Source organism: Salmo salar, chromosome ssa17 (assembly GCF_905237065.1).
Source record: "Salmo salar chromosome ssa17, Ssal_v3.1, whole genome shotgun sequence".
In the NCBI taxonomy this organism is placed as follows: Eukaryota; Metazoa; Chordata; class Actinopteri; order Salmoniformes; family Salmonidae; genus Salmo; species Salmo salar.
The window spans coordinates 57377229-57391579 of record NC_059458.1 but is presented as its reverse complement, the minus strand read 5'-3'; the positions used below and the strand labels follow the sequence as shown (position 1 = coordinate 57391579).

The 14351-nt window shown below is 41.9% G+C and overlaps 1 protein-coding gene across 1 annotated transcript; it reads right to left on the bottom strand.

The window, feature by feature from the left end:
• Window positions 1–2614: 2614 nt before the first annotated feature.
• Window positions 2615–13395, bottom strand: LOC106576164 (SIN3-HDAC complex-associated factor). Its single transcript, XM_014153126.2, has 6 exons — window positions 13226–13395; window positions 8875–9002; window positions 8142–8241; window positions 7768–7882; window positions 7364–7514; window positions 2615–5797 (listed from the first exon to the last, which is right to left on the bottom strand). Exons 2-6 carry the CDS (start codon window positions 9000–9002, stop codon window positions 5602–5604), a joined length of 690 nt encoding a protein of 229 aa, XP_014008601.1. The 5' UTR covers window positions 13226–13395; the 3' UTR covers window positions 2615–5601.
• Window positions 13396–14351: the final 956 nt, after the last annotated feature.

Sequence of the window (14351 nt, the reverse complement as noted above, 5' to 3'; positions counted from 1 at the left end):
CATTATAGGGACAGCTTTCGAAGCGGAAGAAAAGGCCTAGAAATCGGTTTAAAATAAGAACTGCCATTGAATTAATAAAAAATACATTGTCACAGAGGAAAATAAATAAAAAAATTTTTTTTTTTACTAAATAGAGGCATATAAAGACAAAAGAAACGTAAGTGTGTAAATAACACGAGTGCATGAAATGAAGAAAATGAAGGACTACAAGGAAATGGTGGAATTGAACAAATAACTTTACCTCTAATCTAGAATGAGGCTACAAGAGGATTTTGATTCCTATGAAAAGTTAATAGGATGCTTCAGTCAGTTTTGTCCTATTATTTTTGTTTGATGTTTAGAAGAATATAAAGCAATCACTTTTAAAGCCAATTTCCTGTCATTCTGAACATTGTTTTCATGTCTTATGAAGTGTTCATACATTGCCTTCTGACAGTATTCATCCCCCTTGATTTATTCCATATGTTGTTGTGTTTCAGCCTGAATTCAAAATGGATTACATAAAAATCAAAATCTCACCCAACATATATTTTTAGAAATTGTAGTTAATTTATTGAAAATGAAATACAGACATGTCTATAAGTATTCACAACCCCAAGTCAATACATGTTAAGAGTCACGTTTGGCCGTGATTACAGCTGTCTTTCAGGGTAAGCCTAAGAGCTTTTCATACCTAGATTGTACAATATTTGCACAATTTTCTTTTTAAAATTCTTCAAGCTCTGTCAAGTTGGTTGTTGATCATTGCTAGACAGCCATTTTCAAATCTTGCCATATATTTTCAAGCTAATTTAAGTAAAAACTGTAACTAGGCCACAGGAACATCAACGTTGTTTTGGTTAGCAACTCGTATATTTGGCCTGTTTTTCCTTTTCACTGTCATTTAGGTTAGTTTGTATTGTGGAGTAACTACAATTTTGATCCATCCTCAGTTTTTGCAGATCACAGCCATTTAAATGTTTTAAAATTGGCCTCATGGTGAAATCCCTGAACGGTTTCCTTCCTCTCCTGCAACTGAGTTAGGAAGGATGCCTGTATCTTTGTAGTGACTGGGTATTGATACACCACCCAATGTGTATTTAATAACTTCACCATGCTCAAAGGGATATTCAATAACTGCTTGTTTTATTTGTACCCATCTAGCAATAGTTGCCCTTCTTTGTGAGACATTGGAAAACCTCTCTGGTCTTTGTGGTTTAATCTGTGTTTGAAATGTACTGCTCGACTGAGGGACTTTACAAATTGTATGTGTGGGGTACAGAGATAAGGTAGTTATAAAAAAAGAATGTCCATGTAAACTGAACAAAAATATGAATGTAACATGCAAGGAATTTCAAAGACTCTATTGAGTTACAGTTCATATAAGGAAATCAGTCAAGTTAAATAAATTAATTAGGCCCTAATCTATGGATTTCATATGACTGGGCAGGGGTGCAGCCATGGCTGGGCCTTGGAGGGCATAGGCTCACCCACTTGGCATCCAGGCCCACCCACTGGGGAGCCATCCCCTGGCAATCAGAATGAGTCTTTCCCCACAAAATGGCTTTAATACAGACAAAAATATTCCTCAGCGCCCTCCAACAGACGAAAAAGCCAGATGTGGAGGTCCTGGGCTGGCGTGGTTACATGTGGTCTGCAGTTGTGAGGCCGGTTGGAAGTACTGCCAAATTCTCTAAAACAACATTGGAGGCAGCTTATGGTAGAGAAATGTACATTAAATTCTCTGGCAACAGCTCTGGTGGACATTTCTGCAGTCAGCATGCCAATTGCACACTCCCTCAACTTGAGACATCTGTGGCATTGTGATGTGACAAAACTGCACATTTTAAAGTGTCCTATAGAGACTAGCCTACTTTATAAAGCCTGGATTTCCCACAATACATCATTATTCAAATAGTTTTATGACCAGAAAAAAAACATGGTTTGTTTGAGGATGATGACAGATGGTTTTACTATAAAACAGAAACCATGTCAAAACAGGGCATCTTCGCGTGGGCAATAAAGGAATTGAACTGAAAGATTCTACACGCTTACTACAAAATTAGCAACAAATCAGTATTAATCACTCAGGCTGTAGCAATGATACAGGCTTTAAATATGGCCTCCAATTAGAACTCTTAGATAAAAACATAGTTAAATACAAAAAAATATAAACATTTGGGCTACACTACACAAGCATCTTTAGGACTCTGTTGAACTGGTTTGGTTGGTGGGAAGATGACTAATGAATGCAGGTGTGCACCCTTTCTACTAGGAAGGGCCCTGCCTCTTTCCAGTTAGTCGTTATTGGGTTTTTGATTTTCCCCAACAAACTTTTCCCCAAATCATCACCAAGGGCCACACATGCCTTTATAATACAGTATGATAGTACTATTTTGTGTCTAATTTAGACCGTCTTCATGATGGCTGGTTCAGACAGTATAGTCGAAGTACAATCATTGAACTAGTCATCTTTCAATGGCATTATAGTTAGTTATACTTTTCAGCCATGCTATTGTATCCTTGGATTAAAAGGGACAACGCTTCAAGAAGATTCATGGCTTTTGTGTAAAGATGCATATCTGGCCAAAACAATTAGGCATATTCCAGAGAAAAAAAAAAAAAAGACTGATGCTCAAAAGCAAAACTACATTTAATGAACAAGTTTCAATTGTGTATAAAAATACAAAATTAGCTTTGAGAAATAATTAGGACTTTCCAAGACAGATAAATAACAGTGCATATCTCCCACAGGGGAGTAGCACTACCACAGATAAAATAAGCACATTCTACAGCCGTAAAGGAGATCTCAGGAGAATAACACCTAGTTTGTTTACATAAACAAAAACCAATCTATGAGTAACAGTATAGTTTTGATACAATCCATATCACAGTATATGGCAACATTTTACATAATGTGAATTCAATAGTATAAGCCCCCTGAACTTTAATAGAACAACGGTTATGGTAGGTTACAGGAGAAAGTAATAAAAATAGTCAACAATAACCAAAAAATAATAAACACATACAAATAAATTAACAAAGAGAAATGACCACTTTCCCTAACATTCAATCAAACCTGAAGATTAAAGGAACATAAAAAAAGTCCATGTCTGATGCCTTTATACATAAATACATTACAAATAGGGTTGCGTAGTAAAGCTTTGATCAAACCATGGTGACCATCTGTATGTTGAAATAGCTGTCGTCATACACTGAGTGTAGAAACCATGAGGAACGCCTTCCTAATATTGAGTTGCACCTCCTTTTACCCTCAGAAAAGCCTCAATTCCTCAGGGCATGGACTATACAAGGAGTCGAAAGTGTTCCACAGGGATGCTGGCCCATGTTGACTCCAATGCGTCGCTTCAGTTGTGTCAAGTTGGCTGGATGACCATTCTTGATACACACGGGAAACGGTTGAGCGTAAACAACCCAGCAGCGTTGCAGTTCTTGACACACTCAAACCAGTACGTCTCACACCTACTACCATATCCCGTTTAAAGGCACTCAAATATTTTGCCTTGCCCATTCTCTCCCTGACTGTCACACATACCCAATCCATATTTCAATGGTCTCTTGGCTTTAAAAAAAAATCCTTCTTTAACCTGTCTCCTCCCCTTCATCTACACTGATTGAAGTGGATTTAACAGATAACATCAATAAGGGATCATAGCTTTCACCTGGTCTGTCTGTGTCATGGAAATAGGAAGTGTTTTGTCTACACTCAGTGCTAATATTAACCATATGCAGAGAATAAAATGCTGTATATTGAACATGATAGCTTACAGAATGAGTTTGCATTAATTTGGCATGTGAGCTTGCACATCTAGATACTAATATAACAAATACATTGACTGAATGTCCACAATTAGGGTGCACACATGCATTGACAGAGATCTGCAATACACCCCCCCCCCCACATGCAATGTAAATACAGGCTTGAGTCTATTTCACTGTAGAATAAAATGCCTAGACAATGTCAGTTTCAAAAAAATCTTACCGTGGTTTGAAGAACATTTAAATTATATGAACAGTAGTGAATATGCATGAGGTACAGAACAAGAAAACACATTTCTTGAAATAAAAGTGAAGACAGAAGTAGCCTACATGAGGGATGTGGGAGGGGTTTAGATTAAAGTTACCTTGTACTGACAATTGTATAGAACCAGCCTCAATAGCCATGACAGTTTTGGGACATATACTAAGAACTAAATGTTGGTGGCCTATTCACTACGTTGTAGTCTTGTCCATTTATATACAAAAATATATTCAGAACTGTACAGTATTTTGCACCAAACAGAGGCAAAGTGACAGACAAAAATAGTGTTATTATTTCACCCCTAAGGTCATCATGCAAAAGATGTAGACGGATTTGTACAACCGAGCCCTGCAGGACTTGAACAGTTCTTGGAAGGCGTCAAACCTAAAGTACAATTAAAAGGCATCAAAACTCTCAATAGGAGAAAACCAGGGAATCTTTTTGGTTGGCCCACTCAGCCAGTCTTGACATCATAGGCCTAGTTCCATTTAGCATCTTAGCCCCTTCCCAGATCCCTGTTTGTGTTCACAGAACTGAAAGGAATAAATAAGTGTCCACTATACCATCACCTTCAGATATGCTCTAAGGGGCTAGGAAACTAAATGAAACTGGTCCGTAGACTGAGATAGGAAGTGCTCAAAAAGTGCTGCTCCAAGGTCAGCTTGTGGGTTTTAGCTTATATTGGTTCAGATGAGGACTGGCGATCGCTTACGTCAAGATCACTGCTTAGAGGGCACACTATAGGCTCCCTTAAAATGTTTGGATGTACGTACAAAGCACATTCATAGACAATGAACAAGATCACTGGCCTTACATATTACAAACTCTAATATGAAATGTGCACTGGAAAGAGTATAGTATCAATATCCCAACAGAGAGTACACAATCAAGGGTGTATATGATATTTTGTGTACACGTGTCCCTTTACCAAAGAATAAGGCTCTGGACAAATTCTTTAAAATTACATCATTTCTTCCCACTTTTCACACCTCTGACATAATTTGTCAAATAACATTTTCTACAGCTTTACCCTAACAATATTAGATGTCTGATCAGTGACCATGTTGCGTAAGGGAAAGAAAAGTGAAGAAAAAAATTAAGAAATAGAATACATCCTTTCAGAATGTGACCAGGGCCAACGTGTGTGTTTGCACGCACACATATATGTGTGGGGTACAGGACAGGAGAAGGCAAAGTGTGGAAGGCTGTTCTCTATCCTAATGGATATGGCTCTATCCTACTATAAAAAGGAACAGCTCCAGAGGTCGCCATTTCTCACGCAGCTTTTGTGAATCCAGCATTTCATATTGAAACCAAATAGTGAATATTCACAATCTCATAGCACTCAGAGAGAAAGAGTCGATATTTGTTAACAGATATAACAGAACAAACCTCACTGCATCCTGGTACAGAACACAACATTTGATTAGTAGTCCAGCTGCTCTTGAATAGAAAGCAATCCCAGTAGACTGTCTTGAGAGCGCTCCAGGACGTCATAAAATCCCAACGGTCTCCATCTGACTTCCGTAGAGTGTCATGTGACATTATGACATCAAATCCCCACTCTCCTCCCCCCCCCCCTAATCTTCTTTATCCTGGGGGGGAGGGGGGCTGTTCGGTGGGGCGGGCCGCATCACGGTCGCTCTGCTCGCCTGTGCTTCTTCCTCTCCTGGCTCGTGCTGTCGTTTCTTCTGGCAGCAGGGCTTGTAGAGGTGGGGGTCTAAGAGTACCTCTCCGAAGCGTCCCTTGTAGATGATGCCACAGCACACTTTCTGCCTAAAACCCACAGAGGACGGTCAAGACAGCAAAGCACTATAGCGAGTGAGGGAATCAAATCAAACAAAATGTACCATGAAGGAGGATTAAATAGGGCTAAGGAGTTCATTTTTATTTCGCATTTATTTAACCAAGTAGGCCAGTTGAGAACAAGTTCTCATTTACAACTGCGACCTGGCCAAGATAAAGCAAAGCAGTGTGACACAAACACAGAGTTACACAGTTGGGTGGGCTATTTACATGTGCAGTGATCTGTAAGCTGCCCTGACAGCTGTTTAAAGTAAGAGAGGGAGATATGAGTCTCCAGCTTCAGTGATTTTGGCAATTAGTTCCAGTCATTGGCAGCAGAGAACTGGAAGGAAAGGCAGCCAAAGGGGGAGTTGGCTTTGGGGGTGACCAGTGAAATATACCCGCTGGAGCGCGTGCTACGGGTGGGTGCTGCTATGGTGACCATTGAGCTGAGATAAGGCAGGGCTTTACCTAGCAAAGACTTATAGATGACCTGGAGCCAGTAGGTTTGGCGACGAATATGAAGCGAGGGCCAGCCAACGAGAGCATACAGGTCGCAGTGGTGGGTAGTATATGGGGCTTTGGTGACAAAACAGATGGCACTGTGATAGACTGCATCCAATTTGTTGAGTAAAGTGTTGGAGGTTATTTTGTAATTGATGTCGCCGAAGTCAAGGATCGGTAGGAGAGTCAGTTTTACGAGGGTATGTTTGGCAGCATGAGTGAAGGATGCTTTGTTGTGAAATAAGAAGCTGATTCTAGATTTAATTTTGTATTGGAGATGCTTAATGTGAGTCTGGAAGGAGAGTTTACAGTCTAACCAGACACCTAGGTATTTTTAGTTGTCCACATATTCTAAGTGAGAACCGTCCAGAGTAGTGATGCTAGACGGGCAGGCAGGTGCCGGAAGCGATCGGTTGAAGAGCATGCATTTAGTTTTACTTGCATTTAAGAGCAGTTGGAGGCCATGGAAGGAGAGTTGTATGGTATTGAAGCTCGTCTGGAAGTTAGTTAACAGTGTCCAAAGAAGGGCCAGATGTATACAGAATGGTGTCGTCTGCGTAGAGATGGATCAAAGAATCAACTGCAGCAATAGCGAAATCATTGGTATATACAGAGTAAAGAGTCGGCCCGAGAATTGAACCCTGTGGGACCCCCATAGAGACTGCCAGAGGTCCGGACAACAGGCCCTCCGATTTGACACACTGAACTCTGAGAAGTAGTTGGTGAACCAGGCGAGGCAGTCATTTGAGAAACCTAGGCTGTTGAGTCTGCCGATAAGAATGTGGTGATTGACAGAGTCGAAGCCTTGGCCAGGTTGATGAATACGGCTGCACAGTATTGTCTTTAATGATGCATTAATTATGAGGAAATACAGCATCTGAACCCAAACTGTTGGAGTATAACATGGGATGTATTCATTTGGGTACACCGTAGCAAGGCATTTTGCAACAGAAAACGAGTGTCTCATTGGACAAGTTCATGTAGTTCCTCATTAGTTTCAGTCTTTTTGGTGCCTGATAAATATGACCCTGATTCCACCAGACCGGCCATTACCTTTTCCAGTAGGTGAGGTCCAGGAAAGAGAAGACTGGCGAGTGGGTGGCACCTGGTGAGAGTTCCACATCCGAGCCCTCGTCTGATTGGTTGCTGTAGCTGGGAGAATGGGCAGGGGAGGCACTGGAGGTGCTGCTGTGGGCGTCAGAGTCTGTGGGGGCCAGGCAGAGCACAATCAGAAACTCTTCTCAACTTATTTATAACATAGCAGGCATGGTTCAGATAAACATCTGTAATATTAATTTTGGAATTAGTCCAAAAATATCAATCAAGGTCTCTTGTTTGACAGCCCTTTAGGAAGGATAAATAATGGAGAGAAGAGTTGTGATACATTTACTTTTGAAACACCAAAGTTTGCACTGCACAAGGCAGCGTAGCCGAGAGACAGAGCATCAGCTGCTTACTGTGTCTCTTGAGCCCCTTCTGCACTCGGCTGATCTGGCTTGGCCTGGCTCTCTTCATCTTCTTGGACCTCACTGTCGTCTTCCAGCTTGACCCTGAACCTTTAGCATCAACAACCTGTGAAACGGGAGAGAAGGGTTGAGTGACATCAGAGCAGGCTGGATGTCTGTTTCCAAGGTAACTGCATGAATGTATAGAATGGCCTATAGGACAGCAAACAAACAGGGTGTACTGTATCTAAGGAAAAGTGGTTATTATACACCTACAGGTGTTGCGTCAGTCACCCCCTGTAAGTGTTGTCTTAAGACTTATTATTTGGAATACTGAGAGTGGATGGGAGTATGACGGAGTATGGATGGATTTTGAGAGGCCTTACATGATTCCAGTTCTTTATGGATCCAGCTGGGAGTTTCTTCCACCTTTTCACCAGGAGAACACAGGCATTACAGATCTCCCCAAAACGCATCTCACTCAGCCTGGAGGGACACATTATAGGGGGGAGAATGAGGATGAGTTTCATATGGAGAGAGGTGTGTGTGTGAGAGAGAATGAATGATGACAGCCTTGAAGCTCAGCGTATGGTTATTATTATCCCTGCTCCAGTCAGTGGGAGTCGGTCAGAGCTATTTTCTGCCAGAACGCTTCTCCTGTTGACTCACATCACCGGTTACCATAGCAATGGACTGACGCATACTGGCCCGGCCAATAGCGGAGAGGCAGAGTGACAAGGTGAGGATGTAAAACTCTTTCAATTCTGGTTTCATACAAAAATGTCCTAGTTTGATAAACTCCATTGGTAAAACACTCAATTATTTAGGTTATTGCATTGGGAGTTAAAACAAAAAAACTGTCTCCAAAATGGAATAAATATCTAATTGCATTACAGAGTGCATGGCTATAACAAGGGGTCGCATAGTCATGAGAATGAGCATTGGCAAAAATCCTAAAAAGAACGTGATGACTTTACTGTCCAAATCTGACAGAGAAAGTCTTAAGGCCTCAGACCTCTCTACCCCCAGAGTTGAGCTGCAGAGGGAGGCTGAGAGCTGGACCTGCCCAGGGTCTGAGCTCTGGGTATGAGCCAGTGTATAGAGGAGTGGTCCACTCACCCGAAGCAGCTGTGAAAGTCCCTCTCGTAGCGCTTGCTGTCGGTGAAGCGGGAGCTGGAAGACTTGGCCCGACAGATACAGCAACCGTCTAGGCTCCGGTACATCTTAGGCTTGTGGAAGCCAAACATCTGGGACATACAGGAGATACAGAAATGAAGCAATGATAGCTTACACTCACATATGTTTATGTACAGTCTATGGATATGATATGTAATCTGGCAAGAATTATGATGACACACCCATCGGTCTATTTCTTGGAGAGGATAGCCTAATCACTGATTCAACAGTATACAGGTCGGGTGACTGTTCATAAGAGTTTCCTGTCCCTGTACCATCTGTTCATGAGAGTTCAGTTCACAACAGCATGGAATAACAGTCTTCATAATTCACGCACATGGCCGTAACTACATACGAGGACATAGAGGTCCGGACCTCGGTCATTTTGTCTAATGTGAAAAAAAAATACAATTTTAAAACCGCCCCACGACTCCTGTCTACAGATCCCCCAAATAAACAAAACAACTCTCGAAGAATGACTGCAGAATTGGTAAGTCGTTTCTTATAGATATGTCAGTCAGGTGGCTAGCTACCGGGAGAGACTTCTATTGCGGTAACGTTTAAGTGTTCTGGCTAGAATTACCAAACCAGCTACCGTTAAACGGAGCCTACCTCAACAGGATCATTTTTATTTGACTAATTAGTTATAACTTTGCTTTAAAGACAGTAAGTCGGCTACTGAGACAGATAGTGGTGTGGTGAGGCTGAGGCACGTGTGCAGGAGAACGCAGAGGAAGCACTCAGAGAGGTTAGTACAGTGGGTCCCAAACTTGGAGTCAGTGCCTCATGTGGGGCGGTCTTTTGAGAAACTCTGTAAGAATATTAGCAAAAAAGTTAATAAGTTTCCATTTCATCTGATGCTACAGTGTGAATCATTCATCATACTTCCCCCCTAAACATTACAATTGTATAGCTAATAGGCTGTGTTTGTAGATTGACTGAGGTGAAACAACCTATAGCAGCCACGATTATAATAGCCCAAATCATTTTTGTTGTTCTCCAAATAGCATTTTTAAGTGTTTTAATTGTATAGAAAAGCAGTAAATGAGCTTCAGGACCTCACTAAAACCCTGGTTATGGCCCTGTTCATGCATTACTATGAACATTATACACTCATAGGCCAGCATCACACAATCCCTGTGGAGACGAGCCCCCTTAATGCTTGCACGGCCCAGAGTTCCAGACAGAGAGAACTAGGTTATCACGTCAATGAGACCAGAACAGCACAGCCTGGCCATGTACTGTGACGCTGTTATGCAACCACGGTGCTGATGCAACAAAAAGCCATGTGGTCCCGACTCTCTAAAGCAGGGATGCGGGCATGTGGTAGCATCCATGTGATGCTCGATTGTCCGTGGTCACAGATCCGATTATGATGTGGAAATGGATAAGAGGGAGTTGATGCATCGTGATTGAAGCTTTTTTTGTTTAATCGTGCCAAAGACGTAAAAAGGTTAAGCTAACCGCGGTGAATGTAGTAGCCTACCTCATATATATATATATAAAATTATACACTAAAAGCCATACATGTGGTCAGCAGGACCAGTCGTAAATCTTTAGCGCACAAACGATTGTATAATACCAGCTCTGACGTAACCGCAACCAAAAATAAAGAAACGTCCCTTTTTCAGGACCCAGTCTTTCAAAGAATTCGTAAAAATCCAAATAACTCCACAGATCTTCATTGTAAACGGTTTAAACACCATTTCCCATGCTTGTTCAATTAACCATAAACAATTAATGAACATGCAACAGCTTACAGACGTAGGCAATTAATGTCACAGTTATGAAAACTTAGGACACTAAAGACGCCTTTCTACTGACTCTGAAAAACACCAAAAGAAAGATGCTCAGGGTCCCTGCTCATCTGTATGAACGTGCCTTAGGCATGCTGCAAGGAGGCATGATGACTGCAGATGTGACTTGGGCAATACATTGCAATGTCCGTACTGTGAGACACCTAAGACAGCGCTACAGGGAGACAGGACGGACAGCTGATCGTCCTCGCAGTGGCAGACCACGTGTAACAACACCTGCACAGGATCGGTACATCCGAACATCACACCTGCGGGACAGGTACAGGATGGCAACAACAACTGCCCGAGTTACACCAGGAACGCACAATCCCTCCATCAGTGTTCAGACTGTCTGCAATAGGCTTAGAGAATCTGGACTGAGGGCTTGTAGGCCTGTTGTAAGGCAGGTCCTCACCAGACATCACCGGCAACGTTGCCTATGGGCACAAACCCACCGTCGCTGGACCAGACAGGACTGGCAAAAAGTGCTCTTCACTGACGAGTCGCGGTTTTGTCTCACCAGGGGTGATAGTAAGATTTGCGTTTATCGTCAAAGGAATGAGCGTTACACCGAGGTCTGTACTCTGGAGCGGGATCGATTTGGAGTTGGAGGGTCCGTCACGGTCTGGGGCGATGTGTCACAGCATCATCAGACTGAGCTTGTTGTCATTGCAGGCAATCTCAACACTGTGCGTTACAGACATCCTCCTCCCTCATATGGTACCCTTCCTGCGGGCTCATCCTGACATGACCCTCCAGCATGACAATGTCACCAGCCATACTGCTCGTTCTGTGCGTGATTTTCTGCAAGACAGGAATGTCTGTGTTCTGCCATGGCCAGCGAAGAGCCCGGATCTCAATCCCATTGAGCACGTCTGGGACCTGTTGGATCGGAGGGTGAGGGCTAGGGCCATTCCCCCCAGAAATGTCTGGGAACTTGCAGGTGCCTTGGTGGAAGAGTGGGGTAACATCTCACAGCAGGAACTGGTAAATCTGGTGCAGTCCATGAGGAGGAGATGCACTGCAGTACTTAATGTAGCTGGTGGCCACACCAGATACTGACTGTTACTTTTGATTTTGACCCCCCCCCCTTTGTTCAGGGACACATTATTCCATTTCTGTTAGTCACATATGTGGAACTTGTTCAGTTTGTCTGTTGTTGAATCTTATGTTCATACAAATATTTACACATGTTAAGTTTGCTGAAAATAAACGCAGTTGACAGTGAGGACGTTTCTTTTTTTGCAGATTTTATATATGCCTAATAGCCAACATGCTTCGAAGGATGTAGGCGGGGCGGCATGGTTCCAACTGTACACTGAAGCGGTGATGTGCTTGCGAAATTTACTACGTTCAAAATAACTGCTTTTAATCGTTTTCACCAATAATTAGTTCAAATGAAAAGAACCATTGCATTGTCGACTGGTTTTTAGAATAACATTATTATAAAAAATAAAAAAAAGACTTGCATGTGTCGATCACCACCCACCGAGAAAGCATGGTCCCCTCTGGTTCTCCTGCATCATAAGCAGCATCTATATTCAGACACAATTTGACCTTACGGGTACGAATGCTGCTTCTACCAGTTCGTAAAAACACCCAAAAACAATAACTACTACCACGTGACACTCAACACCGCTGCTGCATCGTTCTCCATGTCTTTGTTTTCCGAATTATTGTGCGTCAGTGCGCAGTGGGAAGGTTCCAAACCCACGGCCGGACTGTAAACACACGCACATTTCAGAGAAGCTGGTTGCTACCTACTTTTGGGAAGTTTATTAACACAAGTGTTAATTATTTAAGGATAGAAGACCTGAACAACAGTCCATGCATGCAAACAAGTTATAGAGTTGAACAATATTGGAATGGGACCAGTGGCATGTTTGGCGCTGAGCCACACACCCACCTACCACTCAAATGTCACTCACAAACGAAACCCAAAATATTTTACTCAGATTGTAATCGTAACTTAATAAAATAAAAAAAGGTTATAACACAACGAAATGATTAACTCCTAGACAAGTATTCTAGCCTACACTGTTTGCATTGAAGGTTTTGTTGATGCGGCGGTATGGTGTCTTTTGAAAACGAAACCAGCCTAGTCTACATAACCTATTGATGCTATTTGAAGAAAATAAAAATTAAGTAACTATTTTATAACAGTGTAGGTTAGAATTGTGTTGCACAAAAACAAAACATTTGTAGGACTCTAGTCCTGATCAAAGAATGTGAGCATTCATTGTCACTGGATGCCAAGCAGAAGAAATGAGCGCCCAACACGAATACCATTTCCAGGGTTTGTCATTCGCTAACAAAACACTGAAATAAACATGAATTAACTCAAAAAGTTTAAAACAATTTAGAATAAGAAAGAAACGTTTGAATGGCTTTTTAGAGATATTTAACCATGTTAAATAGCCTACATCCTCGAATAACTTCAGGCATAGTGTGAAGCTTGACAGACAGCCAATTCTATTGAAACAAAGTAATGTCCTTACCTTGATTTATAGTCAATGATGAATGAGTTGTAATAGTTATACAAAACGTCTTTAGTAACCTATTTAAACTCATGTAACAATGAATACACCATTAACCTCCACACCGTTCGGATGTTGCCGTTTTACTTGCGGGTCTGGGGGAGAATCTCAATTGTTTTAGCTCGCGTCCTCTCTCCACAACTTGTTTTCAAAACCCATTGGAGGAAAATGTCAGAGGGGCGAGACCTCTGGCTCTCTCATCCAATGGGTTTTGAGAAGGAAGCGAGGACGCGAACAGGACACATTTGAAGTTCTCCCTAGGAGTAGTCGAAATGTTTACGCATGCGCGTTTGGCAATTCCACCATTTTCTGATTTTCTTCAATCAAACCAATTTACATACGGAACCGAAGCTTTGACTGCGTCTGCATTCTATTGCCCATACAAGGAGGGGAATTAGGCGGGAAATGGGGGGGAGGAACCAGTTGAAATCTGTTCGCTGTGAATCGAAGGAGGCGTGACTACTCCAAAATACAGTGCCAGCATGTCCGTAGGTAGACTACGCGGAGCACATTAGGTCGTTTTAAACAGACAATTTAGTCTATTTTAAACAAGTAGTAATAATGCAATAAACACAAAATGAAAAAGTTATTCAGCTAGAAAACATTCGTAAAATAACAGGTCGTACCATGTATGTAACAAGAGTTGTTTTGGTAGTGAAACAGGAATCAGAAGTTGCTCAATGAGTAAAACGTATTGTTTGTCATTGAATTCTCATGAGGATCATATGTCATCTCCACCCATAGAGGTGATCTCAGTATCACAATAGACATGTATTTTACCCGAGGGCTGTGCACACACGACACTGTGACAACTTTGGACCCCCTTGTGGCCCCCCTAAATGTGGAGTATGAAATAATTTTTAAATAACACATTTTTGCTATCATTCTTTTTTACATATTAGAGACAGTTGCAACGATGATGATTATGAACATGGTCTTTTGCCTGCTAATGCCTGCAATGCAGTGAAGAAAACGATATGACAACAATAACTCTAATGTAACTGGCCCCTCTAACAGTACAAGTGGCCCCAACTTGGCCCCCCCAGTTGAAATGGTCTAGAACCGCCACTGACACATGAATCAAACA